This window comes from Trichechus manatus, unplaced genomic scaffold (assembly GCF_000243295.1).
Source record: "Trichechus manatus latirostris isolate Lorelei unplaced genomic scaffold, TriManLat1.0 scaffold00048, whole genome shotgun sequence".
NCBI classification, from domain to species: Eukaryota; Metazoa; Chordata; class Mammalia; order Sirenia; family Trichechidae; genus Trichechus; species Trichechus manatus.
Genome location: NW_004443984.1, coordinates 7,068,428 through 7,093,825, shown reverse-complemented (window position 1 = coordinate 7,093,825; position 25,398 = coordinate 7,068,428). Strand labels below are relative to the sequence as shown.

At 52.6% G+C, this 25,398-nt stretch overlaps 3 protein-coding genes across 5 annotated transcripts; all 3 read left to right on the top strand.

Annotated features, from left to right (window-relative positions):
• The first annotated feature begins 931 nt into the window (after nt 1–931).
• C1QA (complement C1q A chain) lies at nt 932–4,080 on the top strand. Of its 3 annotated transcripts, none has more exons than XM_004377265.2 (3): nt 932–988; nt 1,772–1,941; nt 2,985–4,080. In XM_004377265.2, the coding sequence occupies exons 2-3, from the start codon at nt 1,779–1,781 to the stop codon at nt 3,557–3,559; spliced, it is 738 nt and encodes a 245-aa protein (XP_004377322.1). In that variant the 5' UTR covers nt 932–988; nt 1,772–1,778; the 3' UTR covers nt 3,560–4,080. The 3 variants fall into 3 exon arrangements, with proteins under 3 accessions (XP_004377322.1, XP_023587783.1, XP_023587782.1); XM_023732015.1 differs by lacking the exon at nt 932–988 and adding an exon at nt 1,212–1,292; XM_023732014.1 differs by lacking the exon at nt 932–988 and adding an exon at nt 1,312–1,355.
• A 4,185-nt stretch (nt 4,081–8,265) lies between these two features.
• C1QC (complement C1q C chain) lies at nt 8,266–12,979 on the top strand. Its single transcript, XM_004377264.2, has 2 exons — nt 8,266–8,433; nt 12,423–12,979. The coding sequence occupies exons 1-2, from the start codon at nt 8,274–8,276 to the stop codon at nt 12,977–12,979; spliced, it is 717 nt and encodes a 238-aa protein (XP_004377321.1). The 5' UTR covers nt 8,266–8,273.
• Nucleotides 12,980–17,762: 4,783 nt separating this feature from the next.
• Nucleotides 17,763–23,099, top strand: C1QB (complement C1q B chain). Its single transcript, XM_004377263.2, has 3 exons — nt 17,763–17,896; nt 21,001–21,204; nt 22,383–23,099. The coding sequence occupies exons 2-3, from the start codon at nt 21,024–21,026 to the stop codon at nt 22,955–22,957; spliced, it is 756 nt and encodes a 251-aa protein (XP_004377320.1). The 5' UTR covers nt 17,763–17,896; nt 21,001–21,023; the 3' UTR covers nt 22,958–23,099.
• Nucleotides 23,100–25,398: the final 2,299 nt, after the last annotated feature.

Below are 25,398 nucleotides of genomic sequence, written 5' to 3'. Positions count from 1 at the left end.
TGTAGAACAAAATTCTAACTCACAAAAAAAGACCAGACTTACTGGTCTGACAGAGACTGGAGAAACCCCGAGAGTATGGCCCCCGGACACCCTTTCAACTCAGTACTGAAGTCACTCTCGAGGTTCACTGTTCAGCCAAAGATGAGGCAGGCCCATAAAACAAAACGAGACTAAATGGGCACACCAGCCCAGGGGCAAGGATGAAACGGCAGGAGGGGACAGGAAAGCGAATACTAAGGAACCCAAGGTCAAGAAGGGGAGAGTGCTGACACATCGCAGGGTTGGCAACCAACGTCACAAAACAATATGTGTATTAATTGTTTAATGGGAAACTAATTTGCTCTGTAAACCTTCATCTAAAGCACAATAAAAAAAATTTTTTTAATAAAATTTTTTTAAAAAGATCTATTGTTCCTTATTTACAGATAAGAAAACTGAGGCCCCAGGAGGTTAAGTTCTTGCCCAAGGACACACAGCTAGGAAGTAGCAAGTCTAGAAAGCGGATTGCGGAGCTGCTTCTGCGCCTCAGCGCTGCACTGTTCTTTCTTCATGCTTTTCTGTTTTCCAAGCTTTTGGCAACGAACACATGTTGCTTTCATAATCATGAAAAAGTCCTATGAGTTCCTGATTTTTTAAAACATGTTCCTTTGCCCTTGGGTACTGTGCTTCTCTGATTCTCACAGCCCCGCGTAGTACCCCTCCGCTGTCCCTATCCTGGCAGATACTCGCCTCGCTGTCCCCACCCCCACACCAGCTGGGGCTGGGGTAGGACATCCAATGTCCCAGTCTTGCTGAGGTCTGCTCAAAATGTCCCTGGCCCCTGGGGCAGTGCCGGGGGCAGTCCAGAGAAGGGGAAGGGGAAGTGGGAAGGGATGTGAAACTCGGCCACAGCTGGCGCCACCCCTGCTGGGTGTCCCACCGGGGTCCCAGAAGGCGGAGGGCCCGGGTGGAGGACAGGAACCCAGTCGGAGTTGGCGACCAGAGGCAGGTGAGGCCAGGGACTGAGAGGGAGGGGGCTGTGGGGTTTGGAAGCAGGGGAGCTGGCCCAGGGTCTGGACAACTGAGGCAAGGAGGAAGGGAGGGAGACCACCTGGAGCTGGTACTACACCAGTACAGGGAGGGGGAGGGGCTTTGCTCCAGGACCCAGAATGGGAGACTGGGGGGACCTTAACCCCTTGGCCCAGAGTTCCTGGTCCCCCAAACCACAAGAAGCTAGGAGAAGACTGGGGGTGTCCGAGCCCTGCAGCGGGGCCACATGAGTGGGTGCTGAAAAGGGCCGAGCGAGCAAGGGGGTGAGCAGATGTGTGTCAGGGGTTTGTGAATCCCTGTGTGTCCATGGACGACTCCACCACTGGGTGAGAGTTCATGAAGTAAGAGGAGGTGCTCAATAAACATTTGTTCAGTGGGGCCGATCATCTGAATGTGTGTGTCCAGGAGTGGGTACTGGACTCTTGAGCTTGTGTCCTGTGTTGGGGAGGTGTGTGATGAGGGGCTGTGTCAGTGTGGGAGTGCGTGTGTGTGTTAGTGTGTCTGGGTGTCTGAACATATGAGTGTGCTCAGCTGTGTGTGTGCATCTGTGTGAGTCTGTGGTTGTGTTCAGTCCCTGGTGCTAGATGGAGGGTGGACACTGAAAGCCCTGGAGGGTGTGTGTGTGTGTGCACTTTGAGGAGGTATGTACATATCCTTATGTATATGAGATTCAAGTGAGTGAGGGGGATGTGTGTGGGTATGTGATGTCCAGCCTGCTGATCCCTGCCCCATGTCTCCACAGTGCCATCATGGAGGTCCCCAGGGGTTGGCTGGCGGTCTGTGTGCTGGCCGTATCCTTGGCCTCCACAGTGACCCAGGAAGTGTGCCGAGCACCAGATGGGAAGGATGGGGCCGCTGGAAAACCCGGCCGACCAGGGCGGCCAGGCCTCAAGGGGGAGCAAGGGGAACCAGGTAAGCACCTCCCTTGTACCCCAGCCTCTCAGCCCCTGTCCTGGATTGGTGTCCAGGGTGCAAGGTTTAGGGGTGGCACTAGGAAGCAGGAGTCCACCTTGGTCCCCACACGAAGCCCCTCTAGTTTGCACGTGGTCCAGAGTGTTGAAGGGGACCTAGCCTTCTCCCTGGGCCATGCCAAAGTCCCCCAGACCCCTCCACATCCCCTTACTGCCTGGATCCTCTTTCTGTGACCTCCCCTTCTTCCTCTGGAGGATGAGTCCCTACGAACAATGAATGTGAAAGGCCTGGAAGCAGTGTCCAGTCCTTGGTGGTGGTTCAGTCAACAGAATAATTAAGGCCCCAGGTTTTAGACCTCCTGCCTTGCTGTGTGACCTCAAGCAAGTTACTGACCCTCGCTGAGCCTCAATTTCCTCATTTGCAAAATAGAGAAATAACCCCTACCTGGCACATAGAGACAGATCGATTAACTGCAACTATCCTCTTTGTTTCCTTCCAGCAGCCCCCTCCATTCCTTCCCTGCTTCCCCCTCCCTAGACTCTTCAGGCTTCAGACCCTCTCATGTTCTGGGAGAAAAAAAGAAGCTAGGGGTGAAGGAAAAGGGAGTAGGGGATGGCCACAGTCGGGAGGGAAGGTCTCCCATAATCCCCGAGTCTCCCAGACCAGAAGGACCAGCATAGACATTTGCAACAATTCCCACCCAGGCATCCTACCTGTGGTCCCTGAACCTGAAGTCGGCCAGTGGCCAGGAGAAGTGTGGAGTTCATGACCGTTGACAAAGCAGAGGAGCCGGAGTGCCCTGCCTTTCCCAGCACCTGATGCATTCCCAAGTGTCTGTCCACACTCTTCTCCATTTTGCAGATGAAGAAGCTGAGGCTCAGAGATGTCAGAGACTTGCCCAAGGTCACATAGCCAGATAGAATCAGTATCTTGGAGGCCCAAGCACTGCCTCCCCCCACAGCCCCTTCCCCCAGGGTCCAGCTCTCTCCCTGAGGATTAGTGGGCACTGGGCTTTCAGTCTGATTGGGCCTCTGTCCCCACAGGTGCTGCTGGCATCCGGACAGGCATCCGAGGCCTCAAAGGAGACCAGGGGGAACCTGGGGCCCCTGGAAGAGCTGGCAACGTGGGCTTCCCGGGGCCCAGCGGTCCCCCAGGGGTGTCTGGGCTCCCAGGAGTGAAGGGCACCAAGGGCAACGCGGGGAACATCAAGGACCAGCCGCGGCCAGCCTTCTCGGCAGTGAGGAGGAACCCCCCAATGGGTGGCAATGTGGTCATCTTTGACACAGTCATCACCAACCAGGAAGGCCCGTACCAGAACCACTCGGGCAGGTTTGTTTGCGCCGTGCCCGGCTACTACTACTTTACCTTCCAGGTGGTGTCCAAGTGGGACATCTGCCTGTCCATCATGTCCTCCACGAGGAGCCAGGTCCAACGCTCCCTGGGCTTCTGTGACACCAACAGCAAGGGGCTCTTCCAGGTGGTGTCGGGGGGTACGGTGCTCCAGCTCCAACACGGCGACCAGGTCTGGATCGAGAAGGACCCCACCAAGGGCCGCATTTACCAGGGCTCCGAGGCGGACAGCATCTTCAGCGGCTTCCTCATCTTCCCATCCATCTGAGTCAGGAAGGACCCCCCAACACACACCCTGGCCTCATCCGCTTTATGCTGTGTGACCCTGGGACACTCACTCCATCTCTCTGAGCTCCTGTGCTCTGCTTTGTAAAACTGGGGTGCTGTTGCTTTTGCTGCCTGAAGGGTGGGGGACGGCTCAGAGGCCCGTAGGACTCGCTGCCCCACTGTGTACTCTAAGATCATTTCTTAGAACTCTTTCTGGAATAAACACTCGAGTCTGTGTCTGCTGAGCTTGAGGTTCAGTTCCTACTCTGGACGTTGGGCAGGAGGCATAAAAACCAGTTGTTGTTGAGTTGACTCTGTCTCATGGCGACCCCATGTGTGTCAGAGTAAAACTGGTTTCCAGTGACTGATTTTTTTGGAAGTAGATCGACAAGCCTTTCTTCTGAGGTGCATTTGAGTGGACTCAAACTTCCATCCTTTGGGTTAGCAGCGTGCTAACTATTTGCACCACCCAGGGACTCCAGGAGGCATTAGAATAACAGTAATTATTAAATGCTTAAAACGAAGGCCCATACTTGGTGTTTTACTCCATGTGTTTAGCAAGTCCTGGAGCCTTATCTGCCTGGGTTCAAATCCTGGTTCCACCACTTATTTGTTGTCCAATCACGTGTATGTTACCTCCAAACTAAAAATCCAAACCCATTGTCATTGAGTTGATTCCAACTCATAGTGACCCTATAGGACAGAGTAGAACTGCCCCATAGCGTTTCCAAGGAGTGGCTGGTGGATTCGAACTGCTGACCTTTTTGGTTAGCAGCCAAGCTCTTAACCACTGCGCCACCAGGCCTCCACATGCTACATAACTTCTGTAAATCTCAGTTTCCTCATAAAGTGGGAATAACAATGGCACCTACCTCAAAGGATTGGTGGGAGGATTAAATAACTTAATATGTGAAATTTTATACAGTACCTGGTTCATAATAAGGGCTATGTAAGTTTCAGCTATTGTTATATGATGTTTAATCTTTGCAATCAGACTCTGGGATGGGTATTATGACCCTGTTTTATATATAATAAAACTGAGGCGGGGCGGGGGGGACGGGGAGGTAAAGCCAAGGTCAGTATCCAAGGGGAGGAGCTGGGATTTGAACCCAAGTCTTACTGATGCCCACACCTGCGTGTTTAACCACTAGCCTCACCAGCCTCGCCAGCCTCCACAGCCACACATGCAACAAATTACACATGCGCTTTCTCAACCCTGTACCTCAGGGGCAGGATCAGAGAGGAGGAGCAATTGGCCCAAAGGTACCCAGCAGTCCTACAGAAGCCAGGTTTCCTGACTGCAACCCTGGACTTCCACCCTGGAAGGTTTGGGGGTTGGAGCTGTTGCCTGGGCTGCCTGCTGGGCAACCCCGGGTGGAGGTTGGGGGTGGATCTTGAGTCCTTGAAGTGCGTTCCCAGGGCCCCACTCACCCTATCTGTGAGCTGCTCAGAAGCAAGAAGCACCACCATGTCCTTTGCATATGGGGAAAATATAGGGGGTCTGAAAATGTCTAATGCTGCGTGTTTTCTAAAAGGGAACCTACTTTTCACTGTGCTGCACACCACGCACACGCACACACATATACACAGGCAATCATATACGTGCACATCAAACATACATGCACAATCATACATGCACCACACACATGCACTATCATGACACACAACACACCTCGAGATGCACAAGGGCCCACATTCCTAGACCAAGACTCACCCAGTCCCACAGAAACACAGGCACACGTAACTCCCTTCTCTGGCACACACCCACTCCTTTAGACATGTACACACACTCTCTTGGAGATACACAGTAGTTATGCCTTCAAAGCCACATGCAGACACACTCACGGATACACATCCTGTCACAGCCATGCACCCCCTGCCTCAGATGCCCAAGTGATACCTGTAAACTATCAGAAGTCCTCACACACATAGACACATACCCCTTGAGACACGTGTCACTACCCAGACACTCCCACTGACGCCTGGTATACACATCCTCCTCACCCTCCAACACGTGCCTTGGCCATGTATGTGTTCTCTCTCCATACGCACTCAGAATCCACACAGCCATCTTCGGAGACACAGTCACCACGTACATAACATACACACCCCATCCCCACCGTCACCCTAGATACACGCACACATTGAAGAACTCTGGGTGGGGCAGCACCTATTCCTGGGGCAAGACCCTTTCTTGGGGCTGCTCTTGCCTCTGCCCTGCCAACAATCTTTGAGGATCAGTTAGAAATGAGGGGGTACCTGGGAAGGAGAGAGAGCCCTCCTTAGCCCAGTGTAGTGCTGGGTTTCTCACAGCCCCTCGTCCCCCTTCAAAAGTCAGCTTTCTTGTCTAGCCCTTCCTTCATCCATCCAGAGCACACACATCCACAGACTGGAAAAAGAAACATTTTTGAGCACCTACTATGTGCTGGACACTTCATAGCCATTGATGCATTTAATCCCAGCAAAGTAGATGAGGACACTGAGTTCAGAGAAAGGAGCCATCTGCCCAAGCTCACATGGCAGGATTTGAACCAGGTCTGCCTGACCCCAAAGCAGGGCTTCTTTCATTATGATGGGACTGGGCAGGCCAGAGGCTGGAAAAGTGGTGGAAAATTGGTGGTGGGAAGCCGGGCTAGAGAAATGGTGGGTGCAGGAGTGCCTGGCTGCCTCCTCACCCTAGATTCCACCCATGCCTGTCCTCCCCCACCTAAATCAGAGCTGGGCAAGGCTCTCAGGCAAACCGCTGGCCCCTCTAGACCAAAAAGCCAAACCCACTGCCATCGAGTCAATTCCGACTCATAGCGACTGGCCCCTCTGGGAGGAGGGAATGAGCCTGAGCCTGAGCTGAGCTGCAGGGAGGGCTGGGGTGAGGCCGAGCGCGAGCCAAGGCTGCCACCTGCTGGACAAGTCAAGCCAGGCAACGGATGAGGTGAGCACAGAGGATGGGAGCCCCGGGTGCCATCGGCTAGGCTGCTCCAGGGAAATGCTTCTGCTCTTCCCTGTCCTTCCCAGGCCTCCACCGCTGGGGACTCTCAGGGTCAACTGTGTCCACGTCCTTGACCTCACCCATGCTCTCTGCAGCCCCGTGTCCCAGGCAGGGGGGAGACACAGCAGCCCCTGGCTCAGATGGGGAGACTGAGGCCTCAAGAGGTCACTCAGCGAGGCAGGGGCAGGGCTCTGAACTCCTGCCCAGGCCCAGCACGAGGTTAAAATGGTCTCTGTGTTATGCACTAAATCCTCGCCTCAGCCCTGTGCACCAGCTAATGGAATCCCCAATCTTACAGGGAAGTTAGCACTTCACACAGTCACACAGGAGGCACAGTGGTGGGGGGGGTCAGGATTGGAACCTCTACTACCCCACATCTACTTCATCCCAAGAATCTCTATGAGGAGTGGGGGCCTCTCTCAGCTCTGCCAGCCTGGCCCACACTGGCAACCTCTCATCAGCCACATAGGTTGCAAGAATAGAAGCAGGGTGTCCCCAGGATGGAGGTGCTGACAGGGAAGGTAGATCACCAGGGAAACTGTGGGCCCCAGCAAAGGAGGAGGCACCAACACCCAAAGCCTGGGGAGCCCCAATATACAGATGGAAAGACAGAGGCCCAGAGGGGCCAGTGAATTGCCAAAGGCCTGGGGCAAGGGATGGGTGGGGCTGGAAAGAGAATCCAAGGCTACGGACCCTGTAACTGGGGCAGTCTGTCCTCCACAGCCGCTGCCTGCTGTCAAAGCTGCCCATCCTGGGTGTCCACCAAGTGTGGCAAATGAGTCAGGGGAAATGGAAGTGCCTAGAACAGGGCCAGCCATCTGACAAGAGCATGCAAGGCCTGTTTCTGGGGGCTGCTGAGCAGAGGGGTCACAGCAAGGCTTTGGACCCCAAGGAACCACTCACTATGTGACTTTGGACAAGGGATTTGGCCTCCCTGCGCCTCCATTTTCGTATCTGTACAGGGGGGCAGATCATAACTTCCTCCTAGGGGTGTCTCCAACATACCAACAAATGCTAGCAAACAGGGTTGGGCATTAGATGGACTAAAGTTGACTCTGAGGGAAGTCTGTGCCCAAAAGGTTATGTCTTCACACCCAATCCCACCCTTAACCACATGCCAGGGCCTTGGATGTTTCCTCATTTCATACCCTCATGACTGGGGCAGGGGACAGAGGGTGTCACTGTGGTCAGTCTGGCTCAGCACCCAAAAGAAAGTGTCCAGTCAGGGAAAATGATGGGAAAGGGGATGTGGGAGTGGGGGGAGGGGGAGGGGGGAGGGGGGGGAAAGGAGGGGAACGGAGAGGAGGGAAGAGAGGGGGTCAGCCCAGCTCTGGGTTGTGTCCACTCTAGCACGGTGTCCTCCTGCTAGGAGAGGGAAAGCAGATCTGAGGACATCTCTGTGACCAGGCCAGAAGCCTCCCACCTTCAGGTGAGCCCAGGGCCCTGCCCAGGTGAGAGCAAAGGGCTATTCTGTCCCTGTGCCACCTTCCTGAAATGTGGCCCTGATTCGTGAGAGGAAGGAGGTGCCCACTCCCTGCTGGGCCAGGGACCAGTGTGCAAAGAAGAGGCCCCATCACCCATTGTGGTCCCCTGGGAGGGAGGGGGGCTGTGGGGCTGGGTGGCCTGACCCTGGGGAGTGAGAAGGGTAAGGAGGACAGGTGAAGGAAGGACTAGGGGGCCAACTCCCAACTCTATTCTCCCTCCACCCAGCTCCTTCCCCAGGACAGACATGGGGCCCAGCTCCCAGCCCCTCCTCCTGCTCCTGCTGGCACTACCCCTCAGGGGCCAGGCCAGCACAAGCTGCTATGGGATCCCAGGGATGCCGGGCATGCCCGGGGCCCCAGGAAAGGACGGGCATGACGGGCTGCCAGGGCCCAAGGGCGAGTCAGGTGAGTCTGGGGCCTGGGGGGCAGGGGCTTGAGTGACCTGGGTGGGGGAACAGCAACCTGATGGCAGGAAGGTCTGTCCCTCCCGCCACTCCTGGCCCCAGGGTGGAGTCTGAGCGCCTCTCTCCTCAGAGCCTAGGCTTCAGGCCTCCCCAGAAGGGACCTTCACCTCTTTGGCCCTCAGTTTCCTCATCTGATAATACACCAAACCTGTTGCCATTGAGTCGATTCCGACTCATAGAGACCCTACAGGACAGAGTAGAACTGCCCCATAGGGTTTCCAAGGAGCGGCTGGTGGATTTGAACTGCCAACCTTTGGGTTAGCAGCCTGAGTTCTTAACCACTGTGCCACTAGGACTCTCATCCGATAATAGGAGGAGAATAAGAGCACCTGGCCCCAGAAGGGGGCAGGGAGGAGGACGAGATAAAGCATGTGAAAGCCGTTGGTAAACTCTAAAATGCTGTCCTGTTATTTGATTGCATCTGTGGGTCCTTCCCTACTTGCCTGCCACATGGACATCTAAGGGTAAGGTGGAGCCCACAGGTGAATACTTACAATGCACAGGTGCTAGTGTTCAAATCCCAGCTCCATCACTTCCCAGTTAGGTGAACTTGCACAAGTTACTTACCCTTGCTGTGCCTCAGTTTTCGCATCTGTAAAATGGGGAGATAGTAGCATCTACTTCCCTGCGAGGGTCCTGAGGATTAAAGAGGTTTAAATATAAAACTTGTATTTGGTATAAGCACGTGGTAGAGATGATATAAGTGTAGGTTATTGTTATCGCTATTGTCATCATTGTTGTGATCAGAGAGCTGTACTCGCCTCCCTGCCCAGGATTCTGGGGAGCTGGAGGGGTGAGAAGTCAGGGTCACAGCCGCAGAATCTTCTAGTGGAGATTCACAGGATAGCCTGGCATGAGAGAAGGGGGCTGAGGATATGGACGGGCAGCTGGTGCTGGGGGAGAGACTAAGGGGGTCAGTGGGTGAGCAGGTGTGTACCTGGGAGGCCAAGCATGTCTGCAGCAGGCATGGGTGAGACTGGTAGAAGCAGGAGGGAGGAGAGGAGGCCAGTGGAGAAGAACTACTTTAGGAATTTCCCCTCTATCATCTTCCCCCCTGTGATGGAGTGGAATGTTACCAGCATTCCAGAAGGAATGCTCCAATTCCAAGTGAGCACCCCGCACCGAATGATGCCACCAGCTGTGTCATCTTCCAGGACCCTGTACTTCGCCGGCACCTCTGGCCATCTCCCCGCCCAAGGTGGCTGGTGGCCACGACTTACTGAACTCCTACTACATGCCAGGCACCGTGCCAAATGTTCTGCTCGTACTTAGCTCATGAGAGAGATACAATTAACACTATTTTTTGAATGAGAACACTGTGTGAAACCCCTTTGAAGATGGGAAATTTGCTCCCATTTCTCAAATGTCAAACCTGGGGTTCAGAGGGGTTGAGCACCTCGCCTAAAGTCACACAGTGGAATCAGTCCCAATCCTGCCCAACTCTAAAGCCCAATGTTCTTAACCACTACCCTCCACTGCCTCTCTGGACTCCTCCCCAGTGCTGTTTCAAGACTCAAGCAGAAACCTCCCAAGGGGATTCTTGAAGACAATGCCAAGGATAGACGAGACACCTCCCACTAAGCATCCCTGGCAGCAATCCTAAACAAGGCTGACATGGCCCAAGAGACAGAATGGGCCACATATACCAGAGACTTCATCAGCCTGAGACCAGAAGAACTAGATGGTGCCTGGCTACCACCAATGAACATCCTGACGGGGAACACAACAGAGGGTCCCTGATGGAGCAGTAGAATGATGGGATGCAGAACTCAAATTCTAGTAAGAAGATCAGACTTAATGGTCTGACTAAGACTGGAGGAACCCCGGAAAGCATGGCCCCTGGTCTCTCCATCACCCCAGAACTAAAACAATTTCCGAGGCCAACTCTTCAAACAGGGATTGGACTGGACTGTGGGACATAAAGTGATACTTCTGAAGAATGTGCCTCTTAGACAAGTAGATATAAGAGACCAAAGGGGCGGCTTCTCTCCAGAGGTGAGAGGGGAAGGCAGAGAGAGTTAGGAGCTGGTTGAAGGTTCATGGGGAATCAGGGGCGGAGGGGAGGAGTGTGTTGTCCCAGAATGGGGTGAGCGGTTGGGGTCTCATAACAATGTATGTTAAAAGAAAAAATTCTGTATGGGAGACTAACTTGAAATGTAAACCTCATTTAATTACAACAATTAAAAAAAAGAAGAAGGCTGACACTGTGAGCTGTCACTGTTATTATGCTGTGATCTCCACTAAGCAGACAGGCTCGGGGAGGGAGGTCACTGGCACAGGATCATGTGGCCTGAAGCTGGGGTCTCCTGGGTCCTGATCCCACACTCCTAAACCTCTGAGCCTCATTGACTCACTGCACAGGTGTGGGGAGCTAAAAGGGAAAAACAAACCCCAGAGGATCTGTCACAGTGGGCCTGCACAGATACCTCAACACTATGGAGGCTCAGAGGAGGAAAGGATCAGCCAGGGCTGGTGGGGGGTAATCAGAGACGGCTTCCTGGAAGAGGAAAACTTCTGTCAGACCTTAAAAGACGGGTATGGTGTGAACAGGAGTCCCCGGGTTGTGCAAAGAGTTCAGCGTTCAGCTGCTAACTGAAAGGTTGGCAGTTCAAGTCCACCAAGAGGCACCTTGGATCTAAGGCCTGGCGATCTACTTCAGGAAAATCAGCCATTGAAAACCCTACGGAGCACAGCTCTACTCTGGCTCACATGGGGTCACCGTGAATCAGAATTGACTTGATGGCAACTGTTTTATGGACTGGACAAGGGGAGAAGAATCTCTACAGAGGCTCAGATTTTCATGGCTGTCACAAGAATCAGACTTAATCTGAGTTCTGACTGGACTTTGTACTGGCTGCATAGCCTTGGGCAAGTCTCCGGCCTCACTTTCCCGACTGTAACATGGGGGAGTCACAGCCATCACAGGGCTGAGGTGTGCTGAGTGCGGAGGGGGCCTGATCTCAGGAACAGACACAGGTTCCGTGGGGCTCTGAAGCTTGTAAAATGTGGAGGGCTCTCTTAAAGAAAAATAATACAAAAGTATAAATACACTTGATTGTGGTGGTGGTTACACAAATCTATGCATGTGACAAAATTACATAGAACTATACACATACGCACTCACACACAAGCGCATGTAAAACTGGTGAAATCTGAATAAGATCAGAGGATTGAATCAACGTCAAGTTCCCACTTGTCATATTGTACTTTAGTTATGTAAGATGTACCACTGGGAAGAACCAGGTAAAGGGTACATGCGACTTCTCTGTACATTTTTTTTTTTTTTTTGGCAACTTCCTGTGCATCTACAATTATTTCAAAATAAATAGTTGAAAAACATTATAAATATAAAATTAACTAAAGGGCCTTCAAGGGGCCAGTTCAAGTAAAGGGGCCTGAAGCTCAAACTTCATGAGCTTCCCAGGAAATCTGCTTCGAATTAATCTTTGTGTCAAGACAGACAAAATGGCAGTTTTTGAATTTTGTAATGTTGGGCTCTAATTAATATCTATATATCAATGTCTATATCTATCCATCTGTCTATATAGGGCAGGCCAAAAAGAAGGTATCTGCAGGCCACATGTCACTGGTTGGCTACAGTCTGCTGACACCCCTGATGAGGTCTAGTCCTACCCTCTCCCCCATGACTGTGGAAACTGAGGCCAAGAAACAGGGAAATGCCAGGAAACTGGGGCCAAAAAACTAGTCCATGGGCAAGTCCATGGGGAGGCAGGACTTGAACCCAGATCTCCCTCCCCTCTGGCAGAATCTTACTCCCCGTACAGTGCTCCCAGGTAGGTATTCCAACTGGAGGAAGGAGCTTCCAGAGACCAAACACTTATGGTATGTTCTCTGAGGAGACCTCCCCTCCAGGGCTCCTTGTTCCTGTTCCCCACCCCATCACGTCCTTCCCACCTGCTCTCTTCGCAGGAATTCCAGCTATCCCTGGGACACGAGGACCCAAGGGCCAGAAAGGAGAACCCGGCACACCTGGCCACCCTGGGAAAAATGGCCCCATGGGGGCCTCCGGGATTCCAGGCACCCCAGGAATCGTAGGCCCCCCTGGGGAGCCGGGCGAGGAGGGCAGATACAAACAGAAGCACCAGTCGGTGTTCACAGTGACACGGCAGACAAGCCAGTTCCCGGCGCCCAACAGCCTGGTCAAGTTCAACACAGTCATCACCAACCCGCAGAGGCATTATGACACGAGCACGGGCAAGTTCACCTGCCATGTGCCCGGCCTCTACTACTTTGCCTATCACACGTCACACACGGCCAACCTGTGCGTGAAGCTGTACCGCAGTGGCATCGAGGTAACCACCTTCTGCGACCACATGTCCAACAGCAAGCAGGTCAGCTCAGGCGGCGTGCTACTGCGGCTGCAGGTGGGCGAGCAGGTGTGGCTGGCTGTCAACGACTACAACGGCATGGTGGGTACCGCGGGCTCCGACAGCGTCTTCTCTGGCTTCCTGCTCTTCCCCGACTAGGCAGGTGGCCCTATCTGCCTCGGCTTCCCTGCATGGAACCAGCCAGACTGGGCTGCCAGCCAGACTGGGCTGCCCAGCCCTTGCCAGTGTCTGCATCCTCGCTCACCTGATGGACTCCTCCTTCAGGAAGCCTGCCCTGACTACCCCACCCCATGCCTTCTCTCTCTTCCTCTGCGCACCTTCAGGAGTCATTGCTCGAACTGTTCCTTTGACACCTAACCAATGCCTTCTGGTGCTGTCTCCCCCTCCCCCCACCCTCCAGTCTTGGAAGAAGCAGGGAAATATATAAATAAATAATTGAATCTATAAATGGGCACGGCTCAGATTCCTTACTGCCAATTCCTTGAAGCAGCTGATCTCATTTTCGGTTTTGCATCTGCCACAGCCATCCTTGGGCTCTAGACTAGGACAAGACATGTCACTGGTGCTCAGTAAGGTTGGCCGCCAATGTGAAGGCATTCAGAGCCATCTGGCCTGGTGGGAGAGAGATGCCCAAGTGTGGTTAGAGGCCACAAGAGGTCCCCAAGGGGCTGTCTGTTGTCACTCGTTTGGTTGAGAGGTACTGCTGTCATTACAGGTATTGGTGCTCACGGGTAAACAAGAGTGTGTTTGAATCCCCAGGCCTGTGATGGATTTTAGGAGCACTTTGGTGCACACAGTTAACATGCTCACTGCTACCTGAAGGTTGGTGGTTCGAGTCCACCCAAAGGTGCCTTGGAAGAAAGGCCTGGCGATCTACTTCAGAAAATCAGCCATTGAAAACCCTACAGAGCACAGTTCTACTCTGACACACGTGAGGTCACCATGAGGGGGAATGGGCTCTACAGCATCTGGTTTGGTTTGTCACAGGAGGGGTCTGGGCTCAGGTAAGCCCCGTCCAGGCGAAGACTAAATGGACAATGAATTTGTGCGAGTCAATGAGTGAATGGGGTGAATTAATGAATCACTAACTGGGTGAATGACTGACTGAATGCAGAGTAAATGAATGAGTGAATAAAAATCAGAATAGCTAACATTTGCAGAGCACTTACTATGCACCAGGCATTATGCTACATGCTTTACACGTATCAACTCGTATATTTGCAGCCATCCTCTGCAATGGGCATGAGTGAGGGAGGGAGCAGGTATGAATCTTCTTCCCAGAAGTCTGACCCACCTGAATAACTCACAGACTCTGGGAGCCCCCAGGAAGGCCCTAACATCCCTGCTGCCCACAGACCATCATGTTAGATGGTGCACTTCCTGACATTGGCCCGGCTGCCATGATCCCTGCGGGAGGACCAGGGAAGCTGTCATCTGCTGTGGCAGTGTCACCACAGCGGACACCAGGCGGAACTGACAGTGCAAGTGTGAAAAGATAAAAAGTGTAACTTTCCCGTGCAGACGTCAGAGTCCAGTGAGAACCCAGGCCATTCAGGCCCAGAGAGAACCTGGCCCCGGCCTGCTGGGATCTCAGCTCCACGAGGCCCCATGAAGTGCACAGGGGCACTGGCTGACTAAAGGCGGGCTGTGAGAGTGCAGGCTCGAGCGAGCTTCAGTCAGTCACCTCCATCCCCTTTCACGTCTTTGTTTTTGAAATGTGCTGTTTCACACCCCCATGCCTTTGCCCCTGATGTCCCTTCATCCTATAGAGCACCCCCCTGACCCACCCGCACAAATCCTTTATCCACCTGGCTCATACTCACTTAGCTCTCAGGACTCAGCTCCAAGATCACCTCCTCCAGGAAACCTTCCCTGATTCCCCTCTTTGTGTCCCCACAGTACCCTCCAGAGACTTGGATCACAAACTCATGACACTTTGGAACCCGGGTTACAAAATTTGATGGTGCAACTAAATTACCTGTGGGCTTATTAAAAAAAAAAAAAAAAGGACAAAAGATTCCTGAAGCCCAGGCTGTTCTACAAAGATTTGGGGAAGATGGGGCTGTAGGGGAGTAGGGGGGTTGACAGGTAAATCTGATGCACAGGGTCCACTTTCTATGCACTTATTCAATGACAGGTCTGCCTCCCCTACCCGGACTGTGAGCATCTTTGAGGGTGGGGACATTTCTGATACATATCTGTATCCTCAGCCTCGTATAGGATGCCTGGCATATAGTACATAAGAGCCATAGACTGTAAGGTGGGGAAGAGAGAGAGAGAGAGAGAAAGAGAGAGACTCACACACTTACAGACATTATCCCGGCCGGTTCACCTCTGGGCACCTCTGGCAGGGACAGGGCCTCCATTCATGGCTCTCCCTCCATCAACCACTTAGCAGTCTACCCAGCAATGCCACAAGTGATACATCTTTCTTCTCATTTCTCCTTTGTTTACAAAATCAATACACCGTGTATGTAAACCACAGTGTCAGATCAGAAACCTGTGCTTTGGAAGCGACACTTTTTGTGTTTTTATTTTCCATAATTCTTTCCTTGTTGTTCTCCCTGAATCAGGAGAGACAACCCTGTGAACATGCCAGCTTGTCGTCTGTGCTGAGGAGAGCCAGGGAGAGTTTTTAGGGGAGCAGACAGGCAGAGGCAGACTCCTCTGGTGGCTTGAAGGGGATGGGGGGGGTGAAGCAGGAACCAGATGAGACACCCCAAGCTGCAAGGAATCGCTTTCAGACCACAGGGAGTTGAGGAGTTTTAGGCGGTTTCCTTTTCTACTCCTTGCTGATATTATCCATTCCCTTTCTATCCCGGATGCAAGTCAGCAATTGTATAGATACAGAGTCTAACTGGCTCCCACTCAGGGGTCCAGGCCCAGAGACCCCTCAGCTCCTGATCCCTAAGTCCTGGCTTTCCCCTAACCCAGGCCTGGCTCCTTTGCTCCCAGACTCCCAAGAATTTTGTCTTCTGTTGGTGTAAATAATACTGTTCCCAGAATACACTGGATGCCTACTGAGGGCTGGGCACGCAGCTAGGCCCTGGACGTGCAGAATTATCTCATTGGACTCTCACAACATCCCCAGGAGATGGGTGCTCCTGCTCCTGATTTATATATGGGGAAGCTGAGGTAATAAATGTGCATGAGGCCACAGAGCTAGAAAGAGGCAGCGCTGGTACTGAAACTCAGCTGTGGCTGATTCTAAAGCCCATGGTCTTAACCGCCTCTTTGCTCCTTCCAGGAGTCCCTGGATGGCACAAACAGTTAAGCGTTTGACAACAAGCCAAAAGGTTGGTGGTTAGGACCCACCCAGAGGCACCGTAGAAGACTGGCCTGGTGATCTGCTTCTGAAAGGTCACAGCCTTGAGACCACTGTGAAGTGCAGTTATAATCACACACAGGGTCGCCAGGAGTTGGAATCGACTCGATAGCAATTAACAACCGCTGCTTCCTGTTCTTAGTCTCACTCAGCTCCTACCCCAGGTTCAAGCTGATCTGTTCCCATCACCCTCAGCCACCAAGAAGTTAGAGGCTAGGCCCAAACGGCCTGAGAAACTCTCAGCCGGACTCCTGGACCTGCAACCTACTAGCTTCCTCCTCCTCCTCAGAATCCGCCATCTTTCCCTCTTCACCGCCGCCTGGGTCCCTTTGGGTCTATTGTTGGTCTCAGCCCTGAGACCCTTTGGTTTTATCAAACTGGCTTTCCCTTCCCTATCACCCACTGCAGTTAACATTTAATTTCCATCAATTAGCATCCAGCAGCCCATCGATTTTCTCTCTCCAAGCTCAGATGTCTAGAGGGCCCTCCTGGCCTAAGGCAGCTATCCCTGAAAAGGGCAGCTCTTTGTCTTAGATGCAGTCACAGTTAGGAGGCTGACATCCTGGAGCCAGGGGTGCCAGGGAGCCCTGTCTCTTCCCCGAGTGTGACTCCAGCAGTCACTACGTTTATGAGACTTTTATCACAGTAGCAAGGAAATCGTGTGTCATGAGAGGTTTAATACCAGTCTCCCCAAGTAGAAGGGAAGCTCCATGGGGACAGGGACCATGGCTGACTTGCTTAGGGCTCTCTCTCCAGTGCCCAGCACCTGAAGGCTCACAATAAATACCGAAGGATGGCTTTCTCTCTGGGCCTCAGTTTCCCCACATGTAAAACGAGGGGGATGGGCTGGGTGACCTCAAAGCCCCTCACCAGCCCTGACTTGATATGATTCCAGAATTAACAACCAACAGACCCCTGCCTGGGCCTGTTATTGTCATCCACTCCAAGCCCTGCTGGATGTGGAGGGAAGGGTATAAATAAATAATGACTACATTTAAAATTCATTATTAGATTATTTTCTGAGAATAGGGAAATAGCAGGGGTGCAGAACGAGAAGGAAGCAGAAGAGGTGAGCCCAGAAACGGGAAGCCTGGGACATAGAGTGATACTAACAATTAACATTTACACAGCACTTTACAGTTTGGCCCATGCTTTCTCCTCCATTATCCCAGCTGAGCCTCCCCGTGAGATCTGCAGAGCAGGTGTGATTATGGCCCCATTACGTAGAGGACAAAATTGGGACTCCCTTGGGTCCCCTTGGCTGAGAACGTTCAGGTGGTAAGTGGCAGAGCCAGAACGCAAAGCAAGGTCTCTGACTCCAAATCCAGTGCTCAGGCATCTGGCCAGCCACGTTATTTCATAGAGTGACACCCCTGTCCCCTGCAGAAGACCATGTGGTCAGAGGGCCTTGGCAGATGAGCCACCAGCTGTGGACATTTCCCAGGACAGCCTGTTCTCCCCACAGCTGCTGAGTTAGCGAAACTAAGCACACCAACCACCCAGCACACTTACAGTAAACCCCTCTGGGTTGCAGAAACGGGACCTGAAACTGCCTGAAGGCAGCAAGAGGGGGTGCGAGTGGGGTGACGGGGAGGGGGCCCCGTAGGGGAAGGCCCTTCCCGCAGCCTCTGGGGAACGGAACTTCCGCTTGGAGCTGAGAGCAGCAGGCTCCCAGCTCCCGGCCCTGCTGCTGCCCAGTTGTGCAGAATCACAGGACACCAGGTCCCCAGGTGAGAACGGGGATCAGAGTCTGGGGGATCTGGTCAGCAGAGCCAAGATGGCGGAGGGTGGTGATTCTCAAGATGAGCTCCTGGGGTGCTTGCTAGCAGTGTGGATTGCGGGCCCAATCCCAGGCCTATGAAATCAGACTCTCTGGGGTGGGCTTGGGAGTCTGCTGCCACCCAGGGCCCAGGTGATGGGGCAGGCAGCCAACAGTTGCAGCCACCAGCATAAGGGCTTTGGGGTCACAGAGACTTGAGCTGAGTCCTGCTTCTGCCTCTTACGTGCTGGTGGTCTTGGGCAACTCACCTAACCTCTCTTAGCCTGGGGACAATAGAACCTTTCTCCAGGGCTACTGGGAGACAAAGCTCAGCAAGCGCTAATACCCTACCTGCTCAGACATGTCAGTAAACCTGAGGCAGGGGTGAAATTAGAATCCAGGTCTCCCTCTGCCCAGCCCGGCACTTCCCAACACCTTGCTTTTCTCACTTCCTCGCAGTCTGCTGAGAAAGCTCAGCTTGACTCTTTCAAGGAAATAATTTGATTTGCAGGTGGAGCTGTGATTAATTAATTACTAGTACTGTGTGAACTCAGTGATGTTTATAAAGGTGGGAGTGGGAACAGGCACCAGGGGGCTTACTCCTTTTAGCTTCCATCTCGTTCAATCCTTCTGGCAGCCCTGCCAGGTAGAAATTGTCATCATCTAAGAGCCTCAGAAAGGTCATGCAGTGAGGGAGCAGTAGAGGGGGAGTTCAAGGTCAAGTTGGCCTGACTTCAAGTTGGAGGAGGGGAGGGACTGTCGGGACTGGAAGGAGATGGAGGGGTCAGTGATGTGGGGGAGACTGAGGAGCAAGGCTGAGGGTGACCATGAATTGGCGGAGGCTGGGGGTGGTCCAACCAGATAAGTGTTAAGTCTTCCCCCCAAGTCTGAGACTCAGGGAGCCGCTGAAATGGGCTAGAATCCAGATCTTCCCAGTCTCACCCCACCGCCAGCTTCCCCAAGAAGTCCAAGTCCCATCAGCGGTCAGGACCCAGCTCCTGCAGGCTGGCCGGAGCTCTCCAACCCTGGGCTGCCTCCACCTGAGAGAGCCGCCTTCCTGAGCCCAGCCTCCCAAAGGGAATGGATCCTTTTTACTTCTCCAAACATCTTCCCTCCTGTCCAGAAACTTGGGGATTCTTGGATGATGGTGATAATAATAAAATAGCTAATATTCATTAAGCATTACAACATGCCAGGCTCTGTTACAAGCCCTAATTCATCTGTCCTCACACCAACTCTGTGAGGTAGAGGTTAGTATTATCCCCATTTTATGGATGGAGAAACTGAGGCCAGAGAGATGTGACTTGCTTGAGGCCCTTAGCTAAGAAGTGGCAGAGGCTGGATTTGAACCCTGGCAGCATTGCTTTCCTTATGACACTCCAGGGCTGTCACCACCAGGTGAACGTTTGCTGCCTAACAGCAACAATAACAGTAATGATCAAAGTCTCCTTTACTGAGCACTGGCCACATACCCAACACGATTCTAAGTGTGCTTCATGCATTAACGCCTTTTATCAGGCTATTTGACTCCAAAGCCTGTGCTTTAACCACCAGCCTCTTGACATAACAGCCCTGTATGTTTTTGAGATCCAGTGGACAAGAGTTTGGATCCAGCCACACGGGAGCTATATGACCTTGGCCGAGGTTTCTGCCCTCTCAGTTATCCTGGGAAGTGGCAGGAACCACTGTCCTCTCCCATTTTAAGAGCTGGAAACGGATCAGAAGAAGGAGATGGTGATGGGGTAAGGAGTGACAAGGGTTGGCTCCCTGGAGGAGAAAAGCCTTGAAGGACAGGGGGAATGTGAATGTGGGCAATGGTGGAATGGGCTACCTCAGTAGGTAGTGAGTTGCCTGTCACTGAAACAGCGCAAGCCATGAACGGAAGAGCCTTTACCAGAGAGGTTACTGAGGAGGGTTGGACTGGATGAACTTTAAAGTTCTTCTGTGTTGAGAATTAATGCCATGGGGTGCTGGCCAAACTGGGCTGACAACTCAAGATGACTCACAGGCTTCCTTCTAGTTCTCAGATTAAGAAGGGGCAGCGCCACCCTCTTGCCAGGGCCAGCAGCTCTTGGAGGAACCTGAGAGTATTCAGCTAGCAGAGATGGTCTGGTATGCCGGCAGGGACACTGGCTTCAGGGCCAGACAGCCTGGGTTGGAGTCCTAGCTCCATTCCTTACTGTGTGACCCTGAGCAAATGACTTGGCCTCTCTGAGCCTCAGTGTCCTCTTCAGTGTAAAAATAATCGTTTCTACCATGCAGGGCTGCTCTGAGGATACAAAACAGCCACTGCAGGAACCACATCCAAACCAAACCCAAACCCACTACCATAGAGTCAATTCCGACTCATAGAGACCCTATAGGAAAGAGTAGAACTGCCCCATAGGGGTTCCAAGGAGTGGCTGATGGATTTGAACTGCTGACCTTTTGGTTTACAGCTGTAGCTCTTAACCACTGTGCCACCAGGGCACCCTGAATTCAGAAGCTCCAATGAATGAGAACACAGGGAAACAATCCTAATCCACATACCATGGCCTTCAAGACCCTACGCTGGCCCCTGCCTACTTCACTTCCCATCACTTTGACTCCTCACTGTCCTCTGGCCACACCAGCCTCTCTGATGATCCTCCACACTGCAGGCTCTGTCCTACCTCTGGACCTTTCCCCCCACCATTCCTTCCTCCTGGAACACTCTCCTCCCAACCTTTTCTACTTTTCAGGTCTCAGCCTAAACATCCCTCCCAGGAGAGACCTCTCCTGGCTAGAAACCTTCCCCATGGGAAGACTTCCCTCACTAAAGCAGCCACCTCCCACCCCAGTCCAGTTAGTCTCCCTCCCAGCACCCTCCCATTTCTTTTGCAGCACTAACCAGAGGCTCTGTTTATATGTTGACTTGTTTACCGCCTGCCTTCCCTCTAGACTGTCAGCTCCATCGGGGCAGCGACATCTGTCTTGTTCATCACTACATCCCCAGCACCTAGAGCAGAGGAGAATTTAGTGAACACATGAACAAATGAATGAACAAATGATAGCAGTCTCCATGGTATTAAGTCCCCACATCTTCTCCCCCTGCAGGAGGCAGCTGAGACAGTGAGGTGATGAAGATCCTGTGGGGCGGTGTCCTGGCGCTGCTGCCGCTGCTGCTCCTGAGTCTACTTGGTGTCTCCTGGGCCGAGAGCAGCTGCAGTGGGTACCCAGCCATCCCTGGCATCCCAGGAATCCCTGGGGCACCTGGCTCCGACGGCAATCCTGGGACCCCAGGGATAAAGGGAGAGAAAGGTACCTTGGGCTTTGGGGACACACAGGTGTCACGGACCGAGGCCCCATCTCCTGCCTCCTCAGTCACAGTTGCCCACCTTAGAGATTGCAAAAGCACTTGCAAATCCGTCAGCTTGCTGAGTCCCCACAACAACCTTGTAAGGATTCCCATTTTACAGATGGGGAAACTGATGTCCAGAAAGGCTACTGACTTGCCAAGGTAGCCTGGTAATTACTGAGGCTGAGAGCAGACCTTGGATCTCTTGCCACTAAATCCAGGGAGAAGGAGAGCCGTGGTGTTGAAGTCTTACCATTCTGGGTTTGAATTTACTCCCAGGGTAAGTGGCTTCACCTCTCTGACTTGCTGTTTCCTCACCTGTGAAATAATTTTTCAGGACTGCTGTGCAGTTCAAATAAGATCCTCCGCCAGTGAAAACCCTCTCAAAATGTAGTTCATTCATTTAAACCATTGTTATGGAGCAATCCTCTGTGCCAGCCACTCAACTCACTTAATTTCATTCAATCCTGACCATCCCACAAAATATCATTATCCCCATTTTACAGATGAGGAAGCTGAGCCTCAGAGACTATGACTCAATCAAGGTGACACAGCTAATAATGATAGATGTGACATTAGAAGCACATCTGTCTGTCCCCAGAGCCTATGTTCTCAGCCACTTTACTCTGCCACTGTACTGAAGAAATCCGTTTTTATCTTGTGTTGTGCCAACCTGATTAGTAGTGGCTGCTTTGAAGTGTTGTATTGAGAAGCAGTCTAAGGCCTACTTCCAGGCTCAGCAAGAAGGGGTGCTGTGATTGATTAAGGATCCATGGGTGAGGGAGTAGAAAGGGACAGTAAATGTGCTAAGAATTTATTATCCTTGCTCTAGACTTAAGCCCAGATTGGGGTACCCAGACAAGCTGATGAGGAGGGCAGACCCAGCATTTTCCTAGGGAGATACCACTCCCCTCAACACACCCGTTAATCTCTATTAGAGTTGAGCCTATTACACACTCAGAAAGCCGGACTAGATAGAAACTCAGAGGCCCTCTCTGACCTCCCCCTCTTTTTTTACAGATGGGAGGCTGTACAAGAGAGAGGCAGGGACTTGCTCAAAGTCACAGCCAGGCTCCCCCGCCTCCCAGCCTTTGGTTCTCAATGATCTCTGGTCTCGTTTCTCTTGTCTCTGCTTTTCCAGGGCTGCCAGGGTTAGCTGGAGACCATGGTGAATTCGGAGAGAAGGGGGATCCAGGGATCCCTGGAAATCCAGGAAAAGTTGGCCCCAAGGGCCCCATCGGCCCCAAAGGTTCTCCAGGACCCCCTGGAGCCCGTGGCCCCAAGGGTGAATCAGGAGACTACAGGGCCACGCAGAAAATAGCCTTCTCTGTCCTGCGGAACATCCACACTCCCCTGCGTCGGGATCAGGTCATCCGCTTCGACCAAGTGATCACCAATGAGAACCACAATTACGAGCCTCGCAACGGCAAGTTCACCTGCAGGGTGCCCGGCCTCTACTACTTCACCTACCATGCCAGCTCACGCGGGAACCTGTGTGTGAACCTCGTCCGGGGCCGGGAACGCGTGCAGAAGGTGGTCACCTTCTGCGACTACGTCCATAACACCTTCCAGGTCACCACGGGCAGCGTGGTCCTCAAGCTGGACCAGGGGGAGAATGTGTTCCTGCAGGCCACTGACAAGAACTCCCTGGTGGGCATAGAGGGTGCCAACAGCATCTTCTCCGGGTTCCTGCTCTTCCCGGATATAGAGGTGTGACCTGGTGGGGCTGATTCACACCCACTCCCCTGCCAGTAACACTCACTTCTCCCCAACACCCAACACCCTACCCCTAGCCAAAGCACACAGCAGGCCTCTATGAATGTTGCTGAAGAAATGATTAAATAAACTCTTTAAGGACAAGGGATAGTGGTCTGATTTAACTCTGTGTCCCAGCATCTGGCACATAGTAGTGCTCAGAAACGCTGATTGACTGAATGACTGAACAATGAATGAATGAATGATGAATGAATGAATGATCTCTAAAAGCAGAGGTGACTTGAGGGCTGGACTCTGTGCCCTGCTCTGTGCCAGCCAAACAGTAGGAGACAGGGATGGGAACAACATCTACTGAGCACCTACTATGTGTCAAACACTGAGCTAGACCCTTTCGTCATTCTTCATTAATCCTCATACTTCTCCCTGGAGGTAAATTGTATCTTGTCCAGTTGATGGAGGAGGAAACTGAAGATTGGAGGGGTGAAGGGATTGTGCATGATCCCACAGCAGAATGGGACTCAAGGGCAGGACTGACTCCAGAGCCCTGTTCTGCCCACTGCTGACCTAAGTTCTCTTTAAGACAGTATGTCTAGACGAGCCCCCACAGGGGTTTTGCTACTTGTAACTTCACATTACTCCCACCCAAGGGACCAGGGGGACCTCCTCCCGAGTCTTAGCTGACCTTGGAGCCAGGACCCTTCCCCTTCTGATTCTCCCCACATGTTCTCCCTCCCAATATCTTTCCAGCCTAGCACAAGCTCAACCACCCAGTTAGAATCACTCCCCTGTTCAAAAACCTTCACTGGCTCCTCACTGCCAACTGGAGATAGCCCCAGCCTACGTGGCTGGCATTAAGGCTCTCTACGGGCTGGCCTCCCAGCCTCGCTCCCTCCTCTCCTAGACAAAGAATATCTCCACGCCAGACTAACCGGGCCCTTTTTCTCAACAAGTCCTGCAGCCCTGCCTCAGTGCCTTTCCTCTCACTGTTCCCCCCACCCCACCTAGAAGGCCTTCCACTCTGCCTACCTAACCATCCTTTAAAGCTGAGTTCCAGCCATGCCTCCTCCATGAAGCCCAGCCAGTCCAGCCCTCACAGCTCCCAGGCTCCTCTGACATCCTCTAACCACATGTCTCATTTGTTCAGGTCTGAGCACCCACACCTACTTCTGGCTTTTCTCTCATGCCCCTCCGTCCCCCACTCCACCCCCAGCTATGCTGTGAGCTCCTAGCCCTGCTCATCTCTGAACCGCCACAGCACCAGAAGGCACAGCAGCCTCTCAATAAAGACTAGTCGCATGATTGTCAGAGGCCACAGGCATAGGTCCAGTCCAGAGTCCCAACCCTGCCCCTGTTCTCTGCATCACCTCCTACCGGTCCCGCCCACCAAGACCGTTGACCAATTCTGACCTGAGGGGAGGAAGGCTTTAAGGCACTCCAGCCTATCACATAGGGCTACAGCCCGGTCCAGCTTCTAATTGGTTGGCCCGGCTCTCAGGTGTCCATTCATTGGACGCAGGTTTTGCCCCTTTTCCTGGGCCTTAGCCCCAGTTGATGACTTGCCCGACTTCAGACTCTCCAACTGGTACCTGGAGACTTTCCTTTACGAAATGGGTCTGCTTTCTGCTGCTCCACCTTTCAATACAAACTATCCGCCAGGCCTTTAAGTCTAGTTGTTGTTGTTGTTGTGTGCCTTCGAGTCAATTCTGACTTACAGCGACCCAATAGAACAAAGTAGAACTTCCCTATAGGGTTTCCTAGGCTGTAATATTTCATCGGTGAAAAAGAAGACTCTCAACGTGATGGATTGACACAGTGGCTGCAACAACGGGCTCAAACATAGCAATGATTGTGAGGATGGTGCAGGACTGGGCAGTGTTTGCTTCTGCTGTACACAGGGTCTCTATGAGTCAGAACCGACTCCATGGCACCTAACAACAACAGTCTTTTCTTCCCCCCATACAAAAATTTATACATACATTGTTATGTGACTCTAATTGCTCTCCCCATACTGTGACAGCACACTCCTCCTTTCCACCCCTGATTCCCCATGTCCGTTCAACCAGCTCCTAACCCTCTCTGCCTTCCCATCTCACCTCTGGACAGAATCTGCTCATTTAGTCTCTTCTAGCTACTTGAGCTAAGAGGCACATGCCTCACAAGTATCAATTCACGTCCCACAGTCCAGTCCAATCCCTGTCTGAAGAGTTGGCCTCAGAAATTATTTTAGTTCTGGGCTGATAGAGAATCCAGGGGCCATGCTTTCCCAGGTTCCTCCAGTCTCAGTCAGACCATTAAGTCTGGTCTTCTTACTAGAATTTGAGTTCTACACCCCACTTTTCTCCTGCTCCTTCCGGGGCTCTTTGTTGTGTTCCCTGTCAGGGCAGTCATTGGTGGTAGCCGGGCACCATCTAGTTCTTCTGGTCTCAGGCTGATGAAGTCTC

Coding starts and splice junctions, on each gene's coding strand:
- C1QC (XM_004377264.2), top strand. CDS start 8,274: ATGGGGCCCAGCTCCCAGCCCCTCCTCCTGCTCCTGCTGGCACTACCC. Junction 8,434..12,422: donor AGGGCCCAAGGGCGAGTCAG/GTGAGTCTGGGG, acceptor CTCTCTTCGCAG/GAATTCCAGCTATCCCTGGG.
- C1QA (XM_023732014.1), top strand. CDS start 1,336: ATGGACGACTCCACCACTGG. Junction 1,356..1,771: donor ATGGACGACTCCACCACTGG/GTGAGAGTTCAT, acceptor ATGTCTCCACAG/TGCCATCATGGAGGTCCCCA. Junction 1,942..2,984: donor GGGGGAGCAAGGGGAACCAG/GTAAGCACCTCC, acceptor CTGTCCCCACAG/GTGCTGCTGGCATCCGGACA.
- C1QB (XM_004377263.2), top strand. CDS start 21,024: ATGAAGATCCTGTGGGGCGGTGTCCTGGCGCTGCTGCCGCTGCTGCTC. Junction 21,205..22,382: donor AGGGATAAAGGGAGAGAAAG/GTACCTTGGGCT, acceptor CTGCTTTTCCAG/GGCTGCCAGGGTTAGCTGGA.